Source organism: Melopsittacus undulatus, chromosome 6 (assembly GCF_012275295.1).
Source record: "Melopsittacus undulatus isolate bMelUnd1 chromosome 6, bMelUnd1.mat.Z, whole genome shotgun sequence".
Taxonomy (NCBI): domain Eukaryota; kingdom Metazoa; phylum Chordata; class Aves; order Psittaciformes; family Psittaculidae; genus Melopsittacus; species Melopsittacus undulatus.
In genome coordinates, this window is record NC_047532.1 from 15,806,507 (window position 1) to 15,827,620 (window position 21,114).

A 21,114-nucleotide genomic window follows, 5' to 3' on the forward strand; every position below is an offset into this window, starting at 1 on the left:
ACACAATAAAGATTTAGAGTTCAGAATTTAATTGGCACTGATGTTGATGCAGGAAGAACAACTACACGCAGTTTATTCTCGTGAAGCTTTATTGATTCTTTTTTAAAAGGAAAGCTCTGATGAAAGTTAAAAGAGGCGTTTAATTTGCAAGTATTTCTACACAGTTTTCATTCTGAAATACGCTTTTCTATCTTTCTCTATCCCTGCACAGTAAACAGGCCTTAAGATCTTCTGATTCAGAGACAGACACTGAAAAACAGAAGCATAAGGTTGTAATTTCTACTGTTCAATGTCTTTATTTACATGATGCTGGAGCTTTCTTAGGGGTTACATTTACACCTTTCCCAAGGCTAATGTCTGATGTGCATTTGTAAGTTTGTTTTAAGGTAATGTGACGTTAGAGTATCCTCAAAATCTCCATCACAGATTCTAATCTTTTAGTGACCTGTTTCCAAGGATCAGATCTGGAATATTGCTCTTGATGAGGTTGTGATATGAACAGAAGCCTTCCCATTTTTCTAACATTACCTGTATACCAAAGTCTAGAAAAAAGATCTTTTTTGTCACTTACACAAATTATCTTTTGAATTGCAGTGAGTAACTGAGGATATTTCTTCAAGTATAGACTGATTCTATGTTTTCAGATTCTGCAGCAAGGCTGAGAATATGTAACAGAATGGACTGCAGATGATTTTGAATGACTTCCTGCTTTGTTGCAAACCGTGATAGAGTTCTCAGGGTATCATCAGTGGCAAAGCCTCCATAGGTGGATATGTGTTCTGTAGCTGGAATCTTAATCTCTACTTTCAAAACAGTTTTGGAAGATGTTGGAAAGGAGTTACCTATTTCCCCTGCAGTCTGATCTGTTAATTTTCTCCATAGCTTTGGTGACAGATTGCATTTCTTCTGGTCTAAAATTAACGCTTTCAAATGCCTGTCTCTGTGACACCATTACCTGCAGCTCTTGGCTTTCTGTTGGCTTTCTGCCATCCCAGCAACCTTTTTTCCTGCTGTTTTTTGGGAATTTGTTTTCATAAAACATTTGCAGGCAAGCCTTTTCCAGATCTTCTGATCCATTGGGCTTTAATAATGGCCTCTTATTTCAGGGGAAGAGGATTTTACAGAAATCATTCCAAATATCTAAAATGAATATAAGATGAAAATACTTATCTTTAAAATAGGGTGCCTGAATGCCTTTATTTTCATATTCATGTAGAGAGTTTTGATGTTACTGAACTTGAGTTGTTTCACTGCTTAAGGAGGTCAGTCTGGGCCTGATTCCTGTCTGTACATTGCAGCTCATTTCATGGCCAAGAACTATTTTTGACTCTGAATATGTCAGAAACACAAAGCTACAACATACATTTACCAGATTTATTGTCAGCAGTCACCCCATCCATGTGATGGGATGGTTGCTATGTGTTTTTCTGTCCTTCTGTTGATTGGTAGTAAGTGACAGCTCACTCACCCAAGCAGAATCACAAGCTCTTTATAGAATGTTTTTCAGCTGTTGATAGCATGCTGAAGCCTCACTACCCCAGTGTCAGGGTGATAATCACACGTTAACATGGATGTTCAGAGACTTGACTTCTCTCTTAGAAAGCATTTGGTCTTTCAGAAGGGCCCATTCTCTTCTGGTCCACCTGTTTGAGTGCCCAAGGGTTATTTGCCCAGCTGATTCAGAACATTTCTGACAAATGAGACCTGAGAAGATATCTTCAAAACCTTACAGGTTGTGCTTGCTCAAGACTGATCTCTAAGCTCCAGAAACAACAAAAGTGCTGCTAAATGTATTCCAGACCTTATATCCTGTCTGTAATATCTATTCTTGGTCTGTTGGATATGCCTCTAATTAATTTTCTTGTAAGTGTTCTCACATTGGTTATGAAAGAGGTGATTATAGTTTCACTTTTTTTTTCACAATTGAAACAATTTTAGATCCAGGACATATTTTCTCTGCAGGTGAATGACCATCAAAATCTCCTAAATTCTTCAAATCTGTGTTGTTCTTGATGGACTGTTACAGGTTTGTCTTCCTTGTCTCAGGTCCATGACCTTGTGATGTATGTGGATGCTTTTAGGGTTAGAGGGTGCTCGCTTGTCTCCAGTAATGGATGTTTGTCACAATAGGTAGAAGTAGTCCAGGAGCTTAATGGCCTGAGTGTTGGTAGAAGTCTAGATCCTTGTCTGTCATGGAAAATTACTCCCAAGAGATACTTGACTATTTCCTGGATCTTAGACTGCATAGCTCTCAGATATCTCTTAGCTACCCAATAAGTCTTTCTCATCTCAGCCCATCACCCATTAGTAGAAGCAAGAAAGTTTACTGCTCAAAGCAGATCATCTTGGTTGCTATTAAATAACTGTCCTTTCTGGGCAGAGGTTTCCTTTGCCATTGTTGCAGTGAGAAAAAAAAATCTTGCAGGATGTGAAAAACAAAGACTCGGTGTAACTCTCTTGTTGTTATAACAGAATAATAAACAAGACTGCGCAGGAGCAATTCATTACTCTTTTCCTTTCAAGCACATAAAAGAAAAACAGAGCCGAAAATATTTCTTTGGGAGATACTGAAATACCTCATTAGATCTTTCTTTTTATTGGCTATTGAGGTGATAATTCTGTAACAGGAATGAAAGTGAGGATAAATTTCGCTTTGATTTATAGAAATGTGTTAATTTGAGCTGAATAGATCTTTTCTGATCTTAAGATTTGTTATCTGTGAGTATTGTTTTGTAATACATAGTTTCGAGTTTTATTTTAGAGAAAAAGTAGTTCTGGTAGGGACTTTGTTAATTCTGTGCGGCACTGGATGTATTTTGGGGGAAATGAGTAGCTGAGGTTTTAATAACCTGCAACTTAAATAATTTTTTCATTAAATGGAATAGCATTCACTGCCTGTTTAATAGTTACAGAGTTGTATTTTGAGCTAAGACTGAAAAACACAGAGGAAATAATATGTATGTTTAATTGAGTTAACCTTTCTTCAGATCTTTCTGTTTCAGTAAAATGACAAGTTTGCACAGTAGAATAGTGAAAATGGTCAGAATAGCTTCATATTAGCTCTTTTTCTGAAGTTCTCATTGAATTTTCTGTTGTTCTGCAGCATATGAAAGGAATCTACAGAAGAGGTAACTCCCAGTAGTGTTTTGGTCAAACATTAATGAAATTGCTCTTAGTTATGTATTTAAGAAATATTGACCCATGCCTTCATGAAACAGCTTTGTTTTTAGAGCAGCATGTGGTTACTCAAGCTAGACAATTCTCTACTGAATGTGGCCACCACTGAAGATGCAGCGAATAAATTCTTGTTGCGTCAAGAGGGACTCAGTTGTTCACTCCTCTTAGAAGAACAAGGTCATGTAGTTCCCTTTAACAATCAGAAGTTCTAAAAGAAAATTGTGATTTTGGTGTTGTGGGCTATTCGTATTTTTAATTTAACTGGTCCAATTTTGGAAGCCCATCCAGTTCAGGAGGAACATCTGAAGTTGCAGAAGTAGGGCCTTAGTTGTTTTACTTGTCCAGCTAGTACTTGGATGGGAGACTGGGAATCTTGGGTGCTGTAGAATGAGGTATGGCATGCTTATGTTATCGGTTCAGGCTGAGAGTTGAAAGCACAGCACCCCACCAGCTACTAAGAAGGAGAAAAATGACTGCTACTGCTGAACCCAGGACAGTATGTAATTTTTGATGTCTCACACAGGTCCCGAAAGGTTTGTAGGTAATCTTCCTAATCAAAACATGTTTCCTAATAGCGGTTTTATTTGAATAACCTGGAAATCAGTAGGGGATAAGAATGAACAAGACTCATCCCCAATCTTGAAAAAATTAAGGTTGAGAACTTTTCTCATGAGGTTTCACCTAAGAAGAATGCTCTTGTTTAGACAGCTTCTGAGACTATTTTTTTTTGGTCAGTTTTTTTGTTGTAAATGCAGTTCCAGCATGTGAAACAGCTATTGGCAGGGGGGTACACCAGTATGCCTTTGATAAAAAGGTTAGGTTCAGCAAACCAGGACTTTCCTCCATAAAAGGTTTGATGCTTGTAAATAAAACTTCCTCATTGGAGAGGCTTCCAGGTAGCTTTTGTCCCCAGATTGTTTCATGTACCAGTTTTATAGAGTTCGCAGTTACTGGGTTTTCTCATTCTCTAGTAGTGTTTTCCATTCATCTTCCTGTGTCTGTACCTGCATAGAACTCAGACTTCAGGTTTTCCATTGTTGCTCTTAGCTTAGTGTGTTTTCACTGTTCATATTTTTCTGTCATTTGATAACTTCCAATAGAGAGTAAGAGTTGAAAATATCCCTTTGTATCCTGCACATCAAATAATGTGACTTTTTGACAACTTAAAACTTACTAGTTTGCTTTCCCCATAATCTTTTTATACCCTACAAATACATGCAACTAATGTATGCCTACTACTAGTTCAAGTGCTGACTTCTTAGGGGAAAGACTTAGAGAAGTAAAAACCAGGCAGATTGGAGATTGGGGTTCTTAGGCTGCAGCTCTTATTTTTGTGGCTCATCTTCCTTTTTAGATACATTTTGTTGGATGGCACAGGGAATAAAAAGTCCTTTTTTTGAGGAAGCATGGTTGAAAATATTTAAATATGCTACAAATAATGTTATGCATGAAACAAAAAAAATTTGTGCTTTTGGTAAAGATTAAAACGGTATTTGCATTGCACCTTAGCCTGATTAATTTTGTTAACAGAATTTAATCTCTTTTTCACTCACAGTCTTACTGTGAGGGAAACTTTTGAAAATCCTGATGAAGATCAATTTTCACCTTATCACGGAAGAGGAAGACAGGGCTATGGTTGACAAATACGTACAGATGTTAATGATAATTATGCTTGTCCCTCATTCTGCAAACTCCAAATATATTTTCACCTGTACTGCCTCTACTGTTAAAGTGCAAACTGTGTCAACAAAAGGAAATGAAAAAGATAGAGGTCTTTGTATGTTTTACGTATTTTTAGTTGCTATGTTTAAAAACCAGAAGGAAATCTAATACCTGACTTTTTTTGTCATCTTCTTGTTTTCTTGATTTTTTTTGTTTATTTATTAGAAACCTATTTCATATTGACTTTGAATGCAGATAAGGATCTAGCTCTTAGAAGATGTGATGATAAACTTCTGAAAGCTTTAAAACTGTTTCCAATGAAATTGTGTTTTGAACTCAAGTGCAGGGAAGCAGTGCTTTAAAATGATCTTTGTAACTTTCATTCTATATCATATAGAGGGAAATACATAATTTTTGTACATGTTAAATATGTTCTAAAAGTAGGATTTTTCTCTATCTTATTAAGTAAATAAGGGAGGGTTTTTTTGGTGGAAGATTCCATAGTTAAAGATGTAAACCAGCAATTTCTTGCTTCTATAGCACAACATAGTTCAGAGCTGAGATTAGAGAAACCCTGTAGAGTGGCTAATACTTGAGGGCATCCCCAACTAGAAAAGTATGTGAATTTAGGCATGGGAGGAAGGAAGGATCTGCTTTAAATTTAGTGTAGGGTCACTGAGTCTTAATGATAGATTAAACAAGGGAGGTGGAATAATGAATAGGGGTATGCAATGTGTAGCACTAATACCAGAAGTCCATGGTTTTCACTGGTTATTTAATGTCTTTTCCCATATGTTTCTGAATAGAGCAGGTTATGGCAGGGATGAGCTAAGGAATAGCTTTGTTAATGAATTGTTAAATAGACTGAATTCTCTTTAAAAAAAGTATATATAGGAGAGCTGCTTGTTAATACTATAATCAGGCACCTTATATACATATACCTTAAATGTAGCAATATTAGTAACTATATTTGTAATTGATGTGTGGATGTTGACACTGTGCGGATTGTCTGCATAGTTTTCCATTGTGAAACCAACAGCCATTCCTTTGTTAAAGCAGAAATGATTTTCAGATTCTTTCTGAATACTGTTAATGTAAAGAAAAAAACCCAAAAGAAGTGATGATCTGGAAGACATGAAAATGAAATGGAAGAAGTACCAAGAAATATTAGTAGCAAGTTGACTAACAGCTCAGTAAACCTTGTTTTATAATTTATTTTAACTTGAATTCAAAATGTCTTTAATAGAATATCTAATCAAACTCAACTACAGAAAATAATGTAGTAAATTCATGCAATGTTCTCACATGGAAGAGTCTGCCAACTACCTGATACCCATAAGCTAGGTGAATGAACCAGGTCAACAGTTACTGATGGGTTTCTGGGTAACACGTAATACATAAGATCTTTGAGATTTGTGGCTCACCTTCCTTTTTAGATACATCTTGTTGGTTGAGACAGGGAATAAAAAGTGCTGCAGAGAAAGCCTACCCATCTCTCTTCACTAAGCAGTGGTCTTACTGTGAGCTTTAAGTGTAAAAGTGGTGTAAAAAGTAAAACATTGATGTTAGAGGTATTGGAGGATTTCTCTACACGAAAGTTCTGCACAACTGTGATACTCTGCTTCATCAAATTCATGGATTGAACTACTTATTCATGAAATGTCTAAATTTTCAAATATTTCCTAATTATTGACCATTCACAAAAATGTGAATAGGTTGTGTTGTCACCAGTAGCAATGCTCTCTCAGAAGAAAGTACTTTGTGGATCAGAGACAAGTAAAAAACAAATTACAGAGTACTGATTTTGTGATGTCCTATCCAGAACTGGTAGGTTATACCAAGAATTGGTCCTGAAGTGTATGTGGTTTGTGTATTTTTTTAAGATTGAAACTGAATCTGATTTTATTATGGAATGTGTTTGGCTAGGGATGGAGAAAGATACTGCTAGTCAATGAAATCTGTGAAGGAGGATATGTCTTGGTATCATAATCTGAGTTGGGGAAGGAGTTAGCATCACTTTGGACCAACGTGAAAATAAATTTAGAAGAAGTTTGGTTGTTTTTCTTTTTTAATGGTTTGGGGTTTTTTCTCTCAATTTCTGTGTGGTTCCATTTTTTCCCATTGGATACAAATGGTGCGCTTTAATTACATACGGCAAGAATTGGACATCTGACTTCCATGCACATTATTCGTTCCTAAAATGACCATTTATTTAATCATTCATTGATATGACTGATTACTTCTGAAACCCGTGAAAATGCTTAAGTAGGGAAGTGATGAAAGACCAATATATATTTTTGCCATGCTTAAGGCTGTTACAAACCAGTTTCTTTTCAAATGAAGATGAGGGTGGTTTTCTTCAAATAAATTTGTCCAAATTTGTGTTTTGTTCAGATCATGACAGTCATGAAAATATAACAGATCTGCTTTCCACTGCAAGAGTCACATCAACTCTCTCTTTTACTTCTAGTGATAATTCAAATCCTAGAAATAATCTTTAAGGTCCTTATGACTAGGAATCTGACTATATCCAAAATATTCACTATGCTATAACTCCTTAGGACAAGTAGTTCCTTCAAAATGAAATGAAACAGCCAATACAGACTTGGTATGAAGTCTTGGTGAAGAGTTCACACACTTATTCCTGACAAAGGAAGAACAGATTGAAAGATGGGAACTGTAAAATTACACTTGCTTGTGCAGTGATCTGAATATATGCATGTGATAAGAACAAAGTAGGATCAAACCTGTGTAACTGTAGATTTTTTTTCTTGCTTCCCAACCATTGTTCCTATATCACCAGTATTGACAGGAGCTTCTGAGAAGTCTGAGAGATGTTGGGAAGCACAGAGTGTATTTAGTAGTTGTGTTTTCATGCCAGTTTTAAATAGCTTGGATCAAAGTTATTGCTCTTGGTCATTCCTTAACTTCATGATCAGTAAAAGTCAATGCATATTTTTCTCCAAGTTACTGATTTAATCACTGAGATTAATGTATTAGGATTACCTATTAAGTCTGCTAAGTAGCAATCCATATGAAATTGCTTGTTAGAATCATGGAATCAGAATAGTGATGATCTCTCTCATCTGGTTAGCCCAGATACAAACTGTTACCCTGGTGCAGTCTTCTGTTGCATTTCATAGACCAGCTGTTCTAGCTAGTGGTTTTCATATGGCTTTTTTAGCTCCAAAGATCAGAGAACTGATCTTAACAGTTGTGCTTTTCTAATATGCAGTGCTTTCTTATCAGTATTTCATGGTTTCTTCCCAAAGATACCCTTATTCAGTTTACATATTGTTTGTTATATCTGTCTAGCTTCAGCTTTGTTACAGCCTCATACGCTGCTGCAGCAGTGTACAAAATAACCCTCTGGACTTCACATAATTTTCCTACCCTGCTTTGTGAAGCACTCAGAAATCCTCCAGAAGGTGGTAACTAAAATAACATTTCTATAGCATAATTGAGGTCTTACTTTTTCTGCCAGATGCAGGATCTTGCATGAGTATTGGCCTCCAAAGTTTGTCCCATTATTTTTAAAGGGGTCTTAAAATGTTAATTTTTAGTGGAAACAAAATACCCATTGTTTGGCAATATATGAACATTTTAGGGCCTAAAGCAGCTGGAATTGGGATGGTGGCATTAACAATCTGGTTTGGTAATTTTCTTGATTTTTGCAGCAAATATAAACCCTTCCTTGGGGGAACAATGTTAGAAACTGTATTTACCCTTTATGTTGCAATTGAGTGTGTTGTCAAAAGGATGGTTGCATCTTGATAGTGATCTGGTGACAGATGTCTCAGTAGCAGTTGCCTGTTGTCTTTTCTAATGTGCTTAAAGGTCAGCTAAAAGTTTCCACAGAGCACTGCTTTTTCATTTAGGTTAGTGTTAAGTATATTGTCCTAAATGACCATTCCTACTGAATGGAAAAACAAACTAGGACTTCAAAATGTATCTTTTCTGTGTCAGTGCACTATATGTAGAACAAACAAACAAAAAACTTCAAGTAGTGTCATCAGTTTTATTTTGTTAGTAGGAGTCTTTTAAGGCATTTTCAAGTAAATTCATAAAATTGTTTTGGCAGTAAGTCTTTGTTGTTTGATCTCTTTTAACCCTAATCACATCTTCCTTTCAATCTCTAATGTCACAGCTAGCTCACACTCTAATTCTTCTATACCCTATTTCAACCTCATAGCTTGTGTGCTGCTAAAATGATTTTTTTTTCTTCTCCCCACCCTTTTTTTTCCTTTATTTTTTTTTTAATACTCGTGTCTCTTGCTTCAATTTCTTAAGAATGTGTTTTCCCTTCTTCCTCTATAGGAATTTGTTTCTTCTTTTAACCTTCTATTAAAAAATTCAAAGGGTCATGCGGTTTTAAGTTCAGAGGGGATTATCACAATTAGGTCTCCTAGGCACTACAAGCAATGAATAATAATAATTACGTAGTCTGAACCTTTCCACAGTGCAGGCCATATAGCAGCAACCGGTAACTTCTGCATCAAGCTCAGAAGATTGGAACTTGTATTTAGCAGTAACACTCCTCTAGAAGGTAGTTAATTCAGAGTATTTAAGGCTGGAGATCAGCAAAGAGGTTTCTTTATTCCACAGAATTAAAATGTGCATGTGTGGTGGCAGAAAACTGAGGCACTCAAAAGTAAAAGAAAGGTAATGAAACAGTTCTAGGTAGAATTTTAATATAATGAGTAATATAATGTAGTGAATATACTTAACATTGACCACTTGCCGCAGCCCAGGTAAAGGCCACCTCCAAAGCCGTGGCAAAAAGTAGTATCTGGTAACTTGAAGGGAGTTCAGATTTATTATCAAACCTCAAACCTTGTCTGGGCAGGGAGCTGAGCTTAGGAAAAAGTCTTGCTAAATCTTTGAGGAGTCATCTCCTGTACTTGGAACATCCATCTTCTCAGATGCTTTTGTGGGTATAGATATATGACATGAGGTAATCATAAGTTCACATGTCAAAAGGTTCAGTAAAGCTTAGTTGAAATTTTGCTTTTATTTTCTGTTTCAAAAATTTGCACAAAAATATACTAGTATTATCCAGTGAACCATTTTTTTGTTGTAGGTTGTAGTAAGGTACTAACTTGGCACAGACCCACTAAAAAAGTCCAAATGACATCCAAGAAGGGTTGGTTTAAAAGTGGTTTAAAATGAATGAAATAGCGAATAATGAAATATTAATAATTGTGGAATTTCTGAATGTAGTTTATTCACAGTGTTATTTCTGTTGCTGAAAGGAAACTGCCAGATGCTTCTTTACAAAACATAATGAGTTGTAGATGTCATTACATTTAATGAATTTTTAAATCATCTAGCGATTAATAAACTAGATGGGCTTGGTAACTAATTCCAGTTAAAAATTTTGGTATTATTTGAACAAGTGTTACAGCTTAGAAATATAGTTGCTCAATGAGGTTATAAAGTGAGTAGGTAGAGTCTCTAAAGGTGTCTTTCTCTCAGCTGTAGAAGTAGACAGAACATAGCCAACCAACTTAGGAAAGAACCCCCCAAGCAGTTTGTGTTTTGAATTCTGGACATTTAAAGTATGCCAGTAGCATTTCCCAGAAGTAGCTAGGACTATGTGTAGTCCTTCAGAACTTACATAAGTAAAATGGAATTAACATTTTTCGTTTGGATTTTGTTTGGTGACTCACTATAATGGATATGAATTTGGGGGAATGAGGCTGTAATTGCTTAGGTGGGGAGTAAAGAATCTGTATGTCTTTTTGGAAGTGGTACTGGTGAGTCTGACCTTGTATCTAAGATCGTATTTTTGTAAATGAGATGGTTTTTACTAAAATTATTATGATGAATCATCTCTGTTAAATTTTGTCTGTTTATGGATTCTTTCTCCTGAAAATTTTCCTCCCTCCCCAATTTAAAAATGCATAATAACAAAATAATACATTAACTTTGCATTTATTCAGCCACTTAATCTTTCTTAGCAGGTAGCTGTTTCTTCTTGCCTCATCACAAATTGGCAATAATGTGGATTATGTTAAAGTATTCATTTTAATCCCTAGATATATGAAGATCTAACTCTATCTTTCCAACAGCGAGAGGCAAAACCATGTACTTCAATCTCTTTTCTAGATACTGAAATTAAAGAGTTGGAAACATCAAAAAATGTATTTGCTGGGTTTTGCTTAGTGTTTAATGTGACTTAATCATCTTTGTTTGAACTCTTACCAGCAAAATGTCACAAAAAACAGACATCATTTTCCAAAGCTAAGTTAATTTGAATCCTTAAGTGATGAATTCAATGAGCTTTCTAATGAAGATACTGGCACAATGTTTACTGAGTAGTACAGTACAATATAACCCATTTTTAATAGAAGCTTAAACTGGGTTTATTTTGGTTCAAACACTGTTCCATACACTGTAAAACGAAAGTTGGGTGGTTAGTGGCTTTTCTGTACATAAATTGTGTTTCATTGCAAGAAGGTTGTACACGAAAACTTAGGAGAAAATCTTCTACTGATGTTTTTTCGTGTTATAACTTGCTGATGAATTCTGCTTTGTATGTGGCTGGCGTACAGTGGGCATTCAGGGTCCTTTAGGAAGGTGTGAAATTGCACATTATTTTTAATTTTAAAAATTAAACTTAGAGAAAAAAGAATACTATCTTAGGAAGTTATGCAAGTTTTGGTGGATTTATTTGTTTCGGTTTTACTTGTGACAGAATAAGCAAGGAATGTGTTTTCAGACATTGAATTAAAACCAATTATGTTAGAATTTAATGCATTTTTATTCTGTATTAAGCATTTATTTAAACATGTGTATTAAAAGCCATTCAAAGCTTTAGCCTTTTAAAAGGGAAAACTTCGTAAATGAGACCAGATAAATAAATGGATAAATAAATGATGCAGACCAGAATCTTCTCAGGGGTATTAAAAAGCAAAAAATAGTGATTTAAAGGAAGAACTATGAAATAAAAAATTAATTGGAGAATGTGTTACAGTAAAACATACATTTGAGTTTTTGTGTATTTCATAGAAGTGCTGAATCACAGCTGATTTTTGGCTGGCAAGGTTGGACAGGAGAGAGTTCTTTTGCATTCAGTATCAATTTTAAGTATTTAGGTTGGAAGTGTGTATTTTCCATTAGATTACAATAGGGTGAATTGAATATATGTACAAATGTAAATAGTTATCTTAGCACAGTGGGTCTTCCTTGGAGAATTTGGTATGAAAGTCTTGAGAAGCAGATGCCGTTATTTAAAAATAGCCCGATTGTGACATCTCAATTCACTAATTGAAAGTATTCCATAATTCAGACTTCAGTCAGCTGCTAGAAAGAGAGGCTAGTTATCATTTGGTGTCTTTAGAATTGCATTATTGTTTATAAAGTAGAGCCTACACTAAAATTAAAATCTGCTCTTTTAAATAACCTTTGTTCTGTATTTTTTACTGTAGTTTACTGTGTTTTGGAAATACAGAGGCAAACAAAATTTTTTGTGGAGCAGACATACACCATTCCCATCAAATGAATCTTGTGTAAAGTAACCTGAGAGTTCTGGTTTGGGTGCTAATGCTAGTTGTGGTTCATACATTACGTTACTTGCTGTATATGGATATATCCTACTTGTGAGTTGCTGGCTAGAAATTACTGCACATGCCATATTTTGAAGTTAAGAAGTTCAGTTTCTCATTGACTGCTGGTGGCATTTTCCTGATAAAATCCAAAATACTATCTCTCTGCTATGGGAAGATTTTACATATGGATCACTTATTTTCATTTTCTCTCCTAGCTTCTTCCATTTCTGTCCTGTGTCTTTATTATTACTGTGGACCAAATCTATTGCAATGGGTTGTGGCAGAGATGCTGAATCAGAAATTCTTTCTAGTTTTACATCTCTTTCTTTTTAATAGTTCTTGGTGATCCATAGCTAACTGAAATTGCCCTTTTATCTGGCACATCTTTTTGTTCATAACTATTGATAATTTTATCTTTTCAAATACATTACTTTGTCACTTCCCTATGCTTAGAAACTTGGTAGAGTCTGTCTCTGCTTCCAATGTATTACTGCCAGATTCCCAATGCCCTTTGCTATCTGTCAGTGGAATTATGTCTGGCAGAGATGTTAAGGCTTGAAGACTATTGCTTTAGCTGGTTTTCCCTCCTTTCTTTCCATCTTTCTCCACCAAAATGCTTCCGCTTACTTCACATTTCTTTCTATATTTGCCCCATCCATATCATTGCTGTCCCCTGGAAAATTTTGCTTACTTGGCTTAGCTTCTTCTCTGTTACAATGTCAAAGTCAAGATTCTCACTTTACCATCAGTGCCCCATGCAACCTTGCTCTGTCTGCATCTGATCTCATTTCCCTGCATCCCCCAACTCGCATTCCACATTCCTCACAGTCCTCTGACTTTATTGCTCCTTTTGTCTGCCTTTCATGCACTCATTTTTGCACTGTCTTTCATGCTGCCTATGTGCCTGGAACAGTCTTTAGCATCTCAGCCAATTTACAGCTTTGCATAAATTATATTTAATAATAAGACTAACAAAAGTTCATTATCTACATTATTTCATTTAACTTTGTACCTGTATAAGCGGAAAACAGCCTGAGGGAAACTACTGTTAAACTTTGTTGTCATTTGTTGTGATTCAAAGGTACAGATTCAGGCATGACAGTTCTTTGATGATTCAGCATAAATTTATATTTTAACAATTTGGTAGGTGTTAGATATTTTTTTTACAGTAGATTTCAGATTTTTCTAATTCAGAGATAGAAAATAACTACTTCCTCCTAAGTGAGACTGCTGGAAGGTTGTCATCATCCCATTACCTGGTGGAGATTTCTTACCCTGTGATGCATTTTACTTCATTTTTCTTGGATGTGGAAGGGCTTTGAATGTTGGATTAATTTCATATCTACAAACAAAATGTATCTTCTCTGTTTAACCTTACTTTTAGAGCAACATACTCATCTGCTTAAAAAAAAGCCAGTGAAAGATAAGAAAATGAGACTCTGCCTGTATCTCTGAAGTTTTCTTGGTGTGTTGGCTACTTTGATGTATAGGTTTTCTTGAAATATTGAGTTGTTTGATATTTTAACTCCCTTCTAAATAGTAGAAGGGAGTTAAGGTAAAACTTCATGTGCTTCTCCAGCACTGATTTATAGCTGCAAGGCAGGGCATTCTGCAGGAATCATATGTAATTTCCCGAGTAAAATTGCATCTGGAATATATGGGGTATTTGTTTTAAATGGTGGCATTGATACTGTTCACAGCTGAGTTGTGGAACCAAATAGATGTGCCTTTACTTTGTTTTTAAATGATCTCATATATTATTGAGATTATAATCCCAAGGGTGGCTGCCATAGTAATGTGCCAGTCACCATGGCATCTGAACATTATGAAAAGAAATTGTGGGCTGCACAAAAACAATACCACCAATTCGTATTTCAGACCGATCAAAGGTGGGGGACCACGAAGTTTGCCAATAAATGTAGTTCAGTGGATGGCACTAGAAGTTAGAGTTCTCTTTTATACAGATTTTTAACAGATTTCGGTCCTTCTATTCATGTCATGTGAATTTATAAATAAAAACTTTTAACACAGACTTCATGTATTTACTATACTAACTTTCAGTTGCGTGGAGAATATAAGTGTGGGTTTGTATTTCACTGGCCTAATAAAGAAGCAGCTTATGATTCTGTTTTATACAGATTTTTTTCCTCCTTACAGAATTCTTAATTTTAAACTGAAATTAAGTCACTTCATGGAGAAAAGGGGTTTCCTGGGCTCGATTGGCAAATATTCCTAGTCTCTAAAACGTTTTGCAGTCTGCTTTTGAAATACTATTCTAATTATCAAAAGAACCTAAAATTAAATCACTATTTAAAAGCAAGCTTATTTTATCTTAAATAATTGATTATGGCTTGTTGTTTGAAAGAGGACTACTTTGGCATGAATTCCAAATCGAGTTATGATCTTAACTCCAACAGTTTGTTTAATCAAACATTACCCTAATAAGTCTTACATGGTCCCCTACCCAACCGGGCCTGCCTGTAACAACTAGTTTATTCTGCAACGAGTTGCTCAACAGATGTCATTCTGGTAGAACAATGCAGCAGAATACTTGTGCGTTGGCTAAAATTACTTCAACTTTGATCACTTTTGTCCAGCACATCAGTCTGGCATTGTGCTTTATACCAACATAACACTTTACCCCGAGCATGCCTTTCAAGCTTAGAATAGCAGAGGAATGTTATTGAATTCAGTGCAGTTACAGATGAGTTAATGAAAGAAGGGAAATACTGTTTTTTTCATAATGCCTTTCTGTTGTACTTGGGACTTAAAAGGGAATTTGTGGAATGTGACTTCTGAGTTATTTATTTTTACTTCATAGGGCTTTTTGAAAGCAATATTATGTAGTTCTGTTGATCCCACATTTCTGTACCCAAGTTTCAATGGTTCTTTGAATGTAGCTCATTTGAGAGTTTTATGTTGTGAAATTAATATTAATAAGACTTTTTGGGGTATGACTGGAGAGCAGTTATCTCACAGGGACAGTTTATCCTGGTTTTTAATGAGAGAAAACTAAAATAGTTACAACCGTATTTTTGTGATCAGAGATCAGTATTGTTACATCTTGATGGGCTGTTGTGGGGTCAGTTCAGAGTAATGACATCTCTTTACCTTGACACTACTGTGAAACAAATACCGCACAGCAGGCCACCTTCTTGTTAAGAAGCAGTACATATATCAAGTACTATAGGGTATAGTCTTCCATTATACCATTTTTCACAGGTGCATGTGTGTGTACACATATGTGCGAATATCTAAGGATTTGCCATACCCGTGTATTTGAAATTAAGATGTTTTTGATAAGTGATATATATGTATTTTTTAAAGCATGAAACATACTTACACATGAGGAAGCACTGATATAAAGTCCATCTTAATTGCTAATAAATATTTCAGTATCCTATGTCTAAAATACGTTTGTTGGTTTATTTTGTTAAATTAAAATATGGTTGTAATTTTTTCAACTGCATCCTAGTTACCAGTTACTGCAAAAACTCATGAACAAAAGCAGTGTTAACATAGTGGTTATTTGGTGTATATATAATTTATCAGTTTAAAACAATAAATAAAAGGAGACACATCTTAATGACTCTAACATATACAATGAATGTAAAGCTGAGCTAAAAAAGCAACCCAGATATATGTCATGATACTGAAATGTCTGGATAAAGAACTCACATGGTCAGACTTTAATCCTTATTGAGATGTAGACTCAAGTGTTAGAAGTAATGTATTTTACTCTTGAGTAATAAACTGAAGCAATTGTTTTTTCACTCATCTGTGCAGATTTTTATGTTTCTAAAGCTTTAAACTGATAATATTGAAATTATTATTCACCTAGCATATATGTAAAACTATCCCTAAATGTGAGACAATTCTTTACAGTTTTTACTAGGGAGCACTTTAACAGGATGAAATACTACTACTGTAAGTAGTGAGAATGAGCAACAATAATTGAATGGATGATCTGAGAATTGGAAATACAGTGAGAGTCCTGTACTTTGTGTAGATGTGACGTTTTCTTAAAGTTCATCTTACCCATCTGCCTTAATAACTTTTGGTTAATGTATCAGAGACTTGGTTCTTGTGTGTGTTGGCATTAGACTGTACAGCCCTCTTAGAGCTGGGAGTGGGATACATAACTTTGAGTTCCTCAGCTATTCTATCTAGCCAATGGCCATGTAAAATATTAGTAATGTGTATCAAACCTCACTTGTATTAGTTTGAGAATGCTTTTCTGGATGTAATACAGGTTGTTGAGATCTGTACTTGGAAGCAGACCTGTAAAGGTATAGGAAGACCTTGTATTCCTGTATAGCTTTATGAAAGACAAACCAGAAACCAACATTGCTCTCTTTCAGTGGTTTGTTGTTTACAGTTCTGGTCCAGCTGGGCAATATTTACATGGGCTGGTTGCTTGTGTGGTCTTGACATTCAGGTATAAGATATTATTCAGAATCTGAGGTATCAGTCTCCAGCCCAAGTACAAAAAGACATCTTTTTGTAATGTAAATAATTGCTTATCACAAACCCATGGCATCATAAAAGATGCCAGCTTTTTTATCCCTGTTAATGTTTTTTTTGTGGAAAGAGTTATGTAACTCTTTTGTTTTGCATCATTATTCCTGTATTCAAAATTTCTAACTCTTTCTTCTTTTCCCCCTCCCTTCCTCCTGACAACCATCACTTAAAGATGATTAATAGTATCAGCTTTTAATAGCACAAGAAAAGGGTTGATGTAAATGTTAGTTTGTTTGCATTTTGTTAATAAATGTTTGAAACATGTTGTCTTCATTGGAAATGTGCTTCTTAATTCATATTTTCATGTTCAATAGACTCACCTTTATTTCTGGGTCCCATTTAAGGAACTTTTGCAAAAATTAGGTGCATTTCTCATTGTGTTAGATGTAAAAAACTAGCGAACTGTGTGAAGATTTTTACTACCTTCTGCTTTCCTCCTGTTTCATTACTTCGCAATACTTTTTACAGTGAAAGTTTGTATTATGAGTTCTTTTACGTATTTATGATGCTGAAGTAATAATGAATCATTATGAATATTTTATGTTTAATTTTTTTTTCTTTAACATCATTTAATTGCTTTTGCCAGTACTGTGTGAAAACCTGTGAGCGTTGGGAGGAACCTATTTTACAATAATTAGAAAACAAAACAAAACACACAAAAATAATGGGATTATGATGAAAATAATGCAGTTTGCCTGTATTGCTTTTGTTAGAGCAAGGTCCGATTTTTAAAGTTTTTAATTCTTTTACCAGGTAAAGCGGAATGTCTATGACCTAACTAGTATCCCTGTCCGTCACCAGTTATGGGAAGGGTGGCCGCCTTCTGCCACAGACGACTCGGTAAGTAGCTTTGGTTAAAGTATTGGATTACTGAAGCACATGGAAATTATTCATGTGTATCTAATTCAGTGTGTGTTTTTGACAAGAAGAAGTGTTTATTGTAAGGGTGGTGAGTCAGGGAGGTTGCTCAGAGAAGCTGTGGCTGCCCCATCCCTGGCAGTGTTCAAGGCCAGGTTGGACTGGATTGGAGCAGCCTGGTCTAGTGGAAGATGCCCCTGCTCATGGTGGGGGGTTGCAACTGGATGAGCTTTAAGGTCCTTTCCAAACCAAACCATTCTATGATTCTGTGATATCTTCCTAGACTGAAGCAAGGCTGCACAACAATTTGGAAGTTGAAGAAGTCTATTGCAGTGATTGAACTGAAAAAAAGCCATGGGAGTGCATGTTAGGTATTTTCCTTAGTTCACCAGTAAACTACTTAAACCCGTATCTGGCTTGAAGCAGGAGGTGTTCCTGTTAAAATCAGTGGAGAGCTTCCCTTGCTTTTCAAGTATCTGCTTTGGTTCTTGCTGGAGCAGTTAGAGTCTGTGGATGTTTGCAAGATTATGTTTTGAAATAGTAAATAATATGAATACAATACGATACGTATCCAGTTCTCAAACATGTTGCAAGTTTTAGAGTTGCCGCTCCTTAAAAATGCAGGCAAATGTTAGCTGAGATCAATATGAACCCTTGTTGACAGAACCAGCTAACTGTGAATTGTTTGCAAATTCATGAAATTGTAGAATTTAACTGCAGAAATCCATTAAATATTAGAGTTGCTTCCTTGCATGGTTGTCCCCACAGTGTGTCTTACAGCACATCTTTCAGTTTTGCTCAGATAATTTTCTTCTAGTAGTATGTTCCCAATACCAGCTAGAGAGGTCCACCTTTAATAAAACAGAAAAACAAAACAAGCAGCACAACAAAACAAAGCAGCCCCTAAAAGGCTGAAATAATGATGCAGTTATGTTGTGTGTATATTTTCTGACCTGAAGAAAAATGCAGAAAAATAAAGCTTTTCTACTTTTACAACATTCATGTAAACTAGCAGTTGAACCTGCAAATCTACAAAGTGAAAGCAGAACTGGCTTTGCTTTCGCTAGTATTACCATTATCCTTAATGCATTACTTTCCTGTGCATTTCTATTCTTTAATTGTAAAGGCAGAATTACTCTCTTGTATTGCTCTGGGGAAAGTATTTATGCTAATCAAAGCACCCCAACAACCTGAACAAAGAAAATAAAACAAGAAAAACCAAAGTCTGTTTGAATTTCTAGTATACTTGTGAAGTACGTCTGTGGTAGTGTTTGCAGAAACAGTAGTTAAGTTTGAGAGAGGTGGGTAAATCTATGTCCATGTATTCAGGAGCATATCTAAGTTAATATGCAGGATCTGAACTAACAGCATGGTGTCATGCAGTAATTACAGTCTTTGGAATGTGGATCCATTTTAATGTTTTATTAGTTTACATTAGCTCAAAAAAGAATTGGAAACTCAACACTTCTAATCTGTTTTCCCACAGCTGTTAGGTTTTCCCTTATTCTCCCCTCCCTTTCTTCTGAATAGGACACCTCACATATGTAAAACTCATAAATCTGTTTTAAGTCTGTTTTTACAAGTGACATTGTTGCAGGTGAATTTTTCCCCTATTCATCTTTAATGAAATTGGTGAATGTTGAGTCATCTGCTCCAAAGCTCACTGCTCGAGTCTGGTGGAGCTCAGACTTGTCAGCTGTGTAAACAGATTTGAATGTGTTAGCAACAAAAACATAATTAATTTCTCTCTAAAATTAGAGGCCATAGCTTACTATTTATGCAGATTTAATGTTAGCAATGACTACCTATGGTTCTGTGACCTGAGCATCTTTTTCCATTGCAAATAAGAAATATTCAGTAATAATTGCTTTAATAATTAGTCACGATGTCTTAAGTTGAGTGGCAGACTTCTTCCATCATGAGTTTCTGATTTGCTGCATTGTATAGTGCTCCATTGCAATTAAAGAGTTAAAGAAAGACTTGATTAAAATACTTTTTCATTTACATGTTATGCAGCATAAGAAATACTTTGTAATACCACAGGAGGTTTTTGCAGTGCAGTTCTCGTTAACCTTTGGCTTAGCAAACAGGACAACTAAATAGACTTCACATAATTGGATTCCTGTATCATCCCGAGTCTCTTATGAACCTGACAGACTACAGTCTTCTGACATTATCAGGAAATTTAGTGGAGTCAATAGTCATTTAAAACACTGTTGCCTCATCTCCCTTCAGAGTCAAGATATGTTCTCTGCGTGTACTATCTAATGAAATATGGGATACTGTATGAATTGTCGATAACTCTTTCAGATCCTTTTGCACACTTTCACCGGGGAAATGGGTATCAAAACCTCCACACGCAGGAGAGAATGTTTTCATGCTGTGACAGTTTGACTGTGGGAAACAAGGCATATGTACTCTATGGAAATTAATTTCGCCATTTGCAAGGACATATTTTTAGCTTTTATTGTGCCTCGATAGTTTTAACACCGCAAATTATATCGGTTCTGCGCATTAAAGTTCAAAGTAAATGGATGAGTTTTAAGTCATTCTTTTTTAACAAGTTTACATAAGTAAAACGCTGATTATATTAAAGGCTTAATTTATGTATTTTAGGATATATATCATCAACTGATATAATGAAGTCTTGAAAATTACCCCAGAAAAGAAATAATTATAATTTGATTTAAATAGATTCAAAGTTTGTACTCAATTTTGATTTTGGATTTTGGAACAACCTCAACATTACTGAGCTTGTAAAATGAGAACTAAGCCAGAGTAATTTACTAAAGTTTCTGAAATGTATCCCATTTCTCTTTGCTATATCGACTGAACTTCTAAACTTGAACTTGGAATTACTGCTATTGCTAAGTGGAATGAGCCATCTTCAAATATGTGTTCACTTAAAAAAAACCCTAAATCTGAGATCAGTCGTCGGGGGTGTTTTGTTGCAGTTTTTGCATGAAAACATTCTGATTTAATTTGTAGAAGTACAGATAACCTTTTGGGTGTTAGTTTTACACATTTCTGTTTGAAGTAAAACTTTTTTTCCCCTATGAGGTCACTGGTTTTTGGTTTATTTCCATAGGATGAGTTTTTGTCCCTGATGTTTCGAGTGATTTTTCATAGCATAGAACAGCAACACTCTATATGCAAAGGAGGAGGAGGGAGGTTGCTTTTGTGCTGCTTTTGTTCTCAGTATTTAAGCTACAACTTTTTTCCTCATTGGTTCATTGTTCTAAGCCATTTCAGCATAGGAATTAGAAATCCCTGCTTCGTAAGTAATGACAGCAAGCTTGCCAAAATGGAATATATTTCTGCATTTAAAAGATATGAGGTTTAGGAT

General features: G+C 35.4%; 1 protein-coding gene across 1 annotated transcript in view; it reads left to right on the forward strand.

Annotated features, from left to right (window-relative positions):
• FAF1 (Fas associated factor 1) overlaps positions 1-21,114 on the forward strand; it is a 174,106-nt gene that overhangs the window by 70,921 nt on the left and 82,071 nt on the right. The window contains exon 8 of the mRNA XM_005151116.3: positions 17,664-17,750. Within this exon, the coding sequence (XP_005151173.2) occupies positions 17,664-17,750 (87 nt within the window). The remainder of the gene's footprint in view (positions 1-17,663; positions 17,751-21,114) is intronic.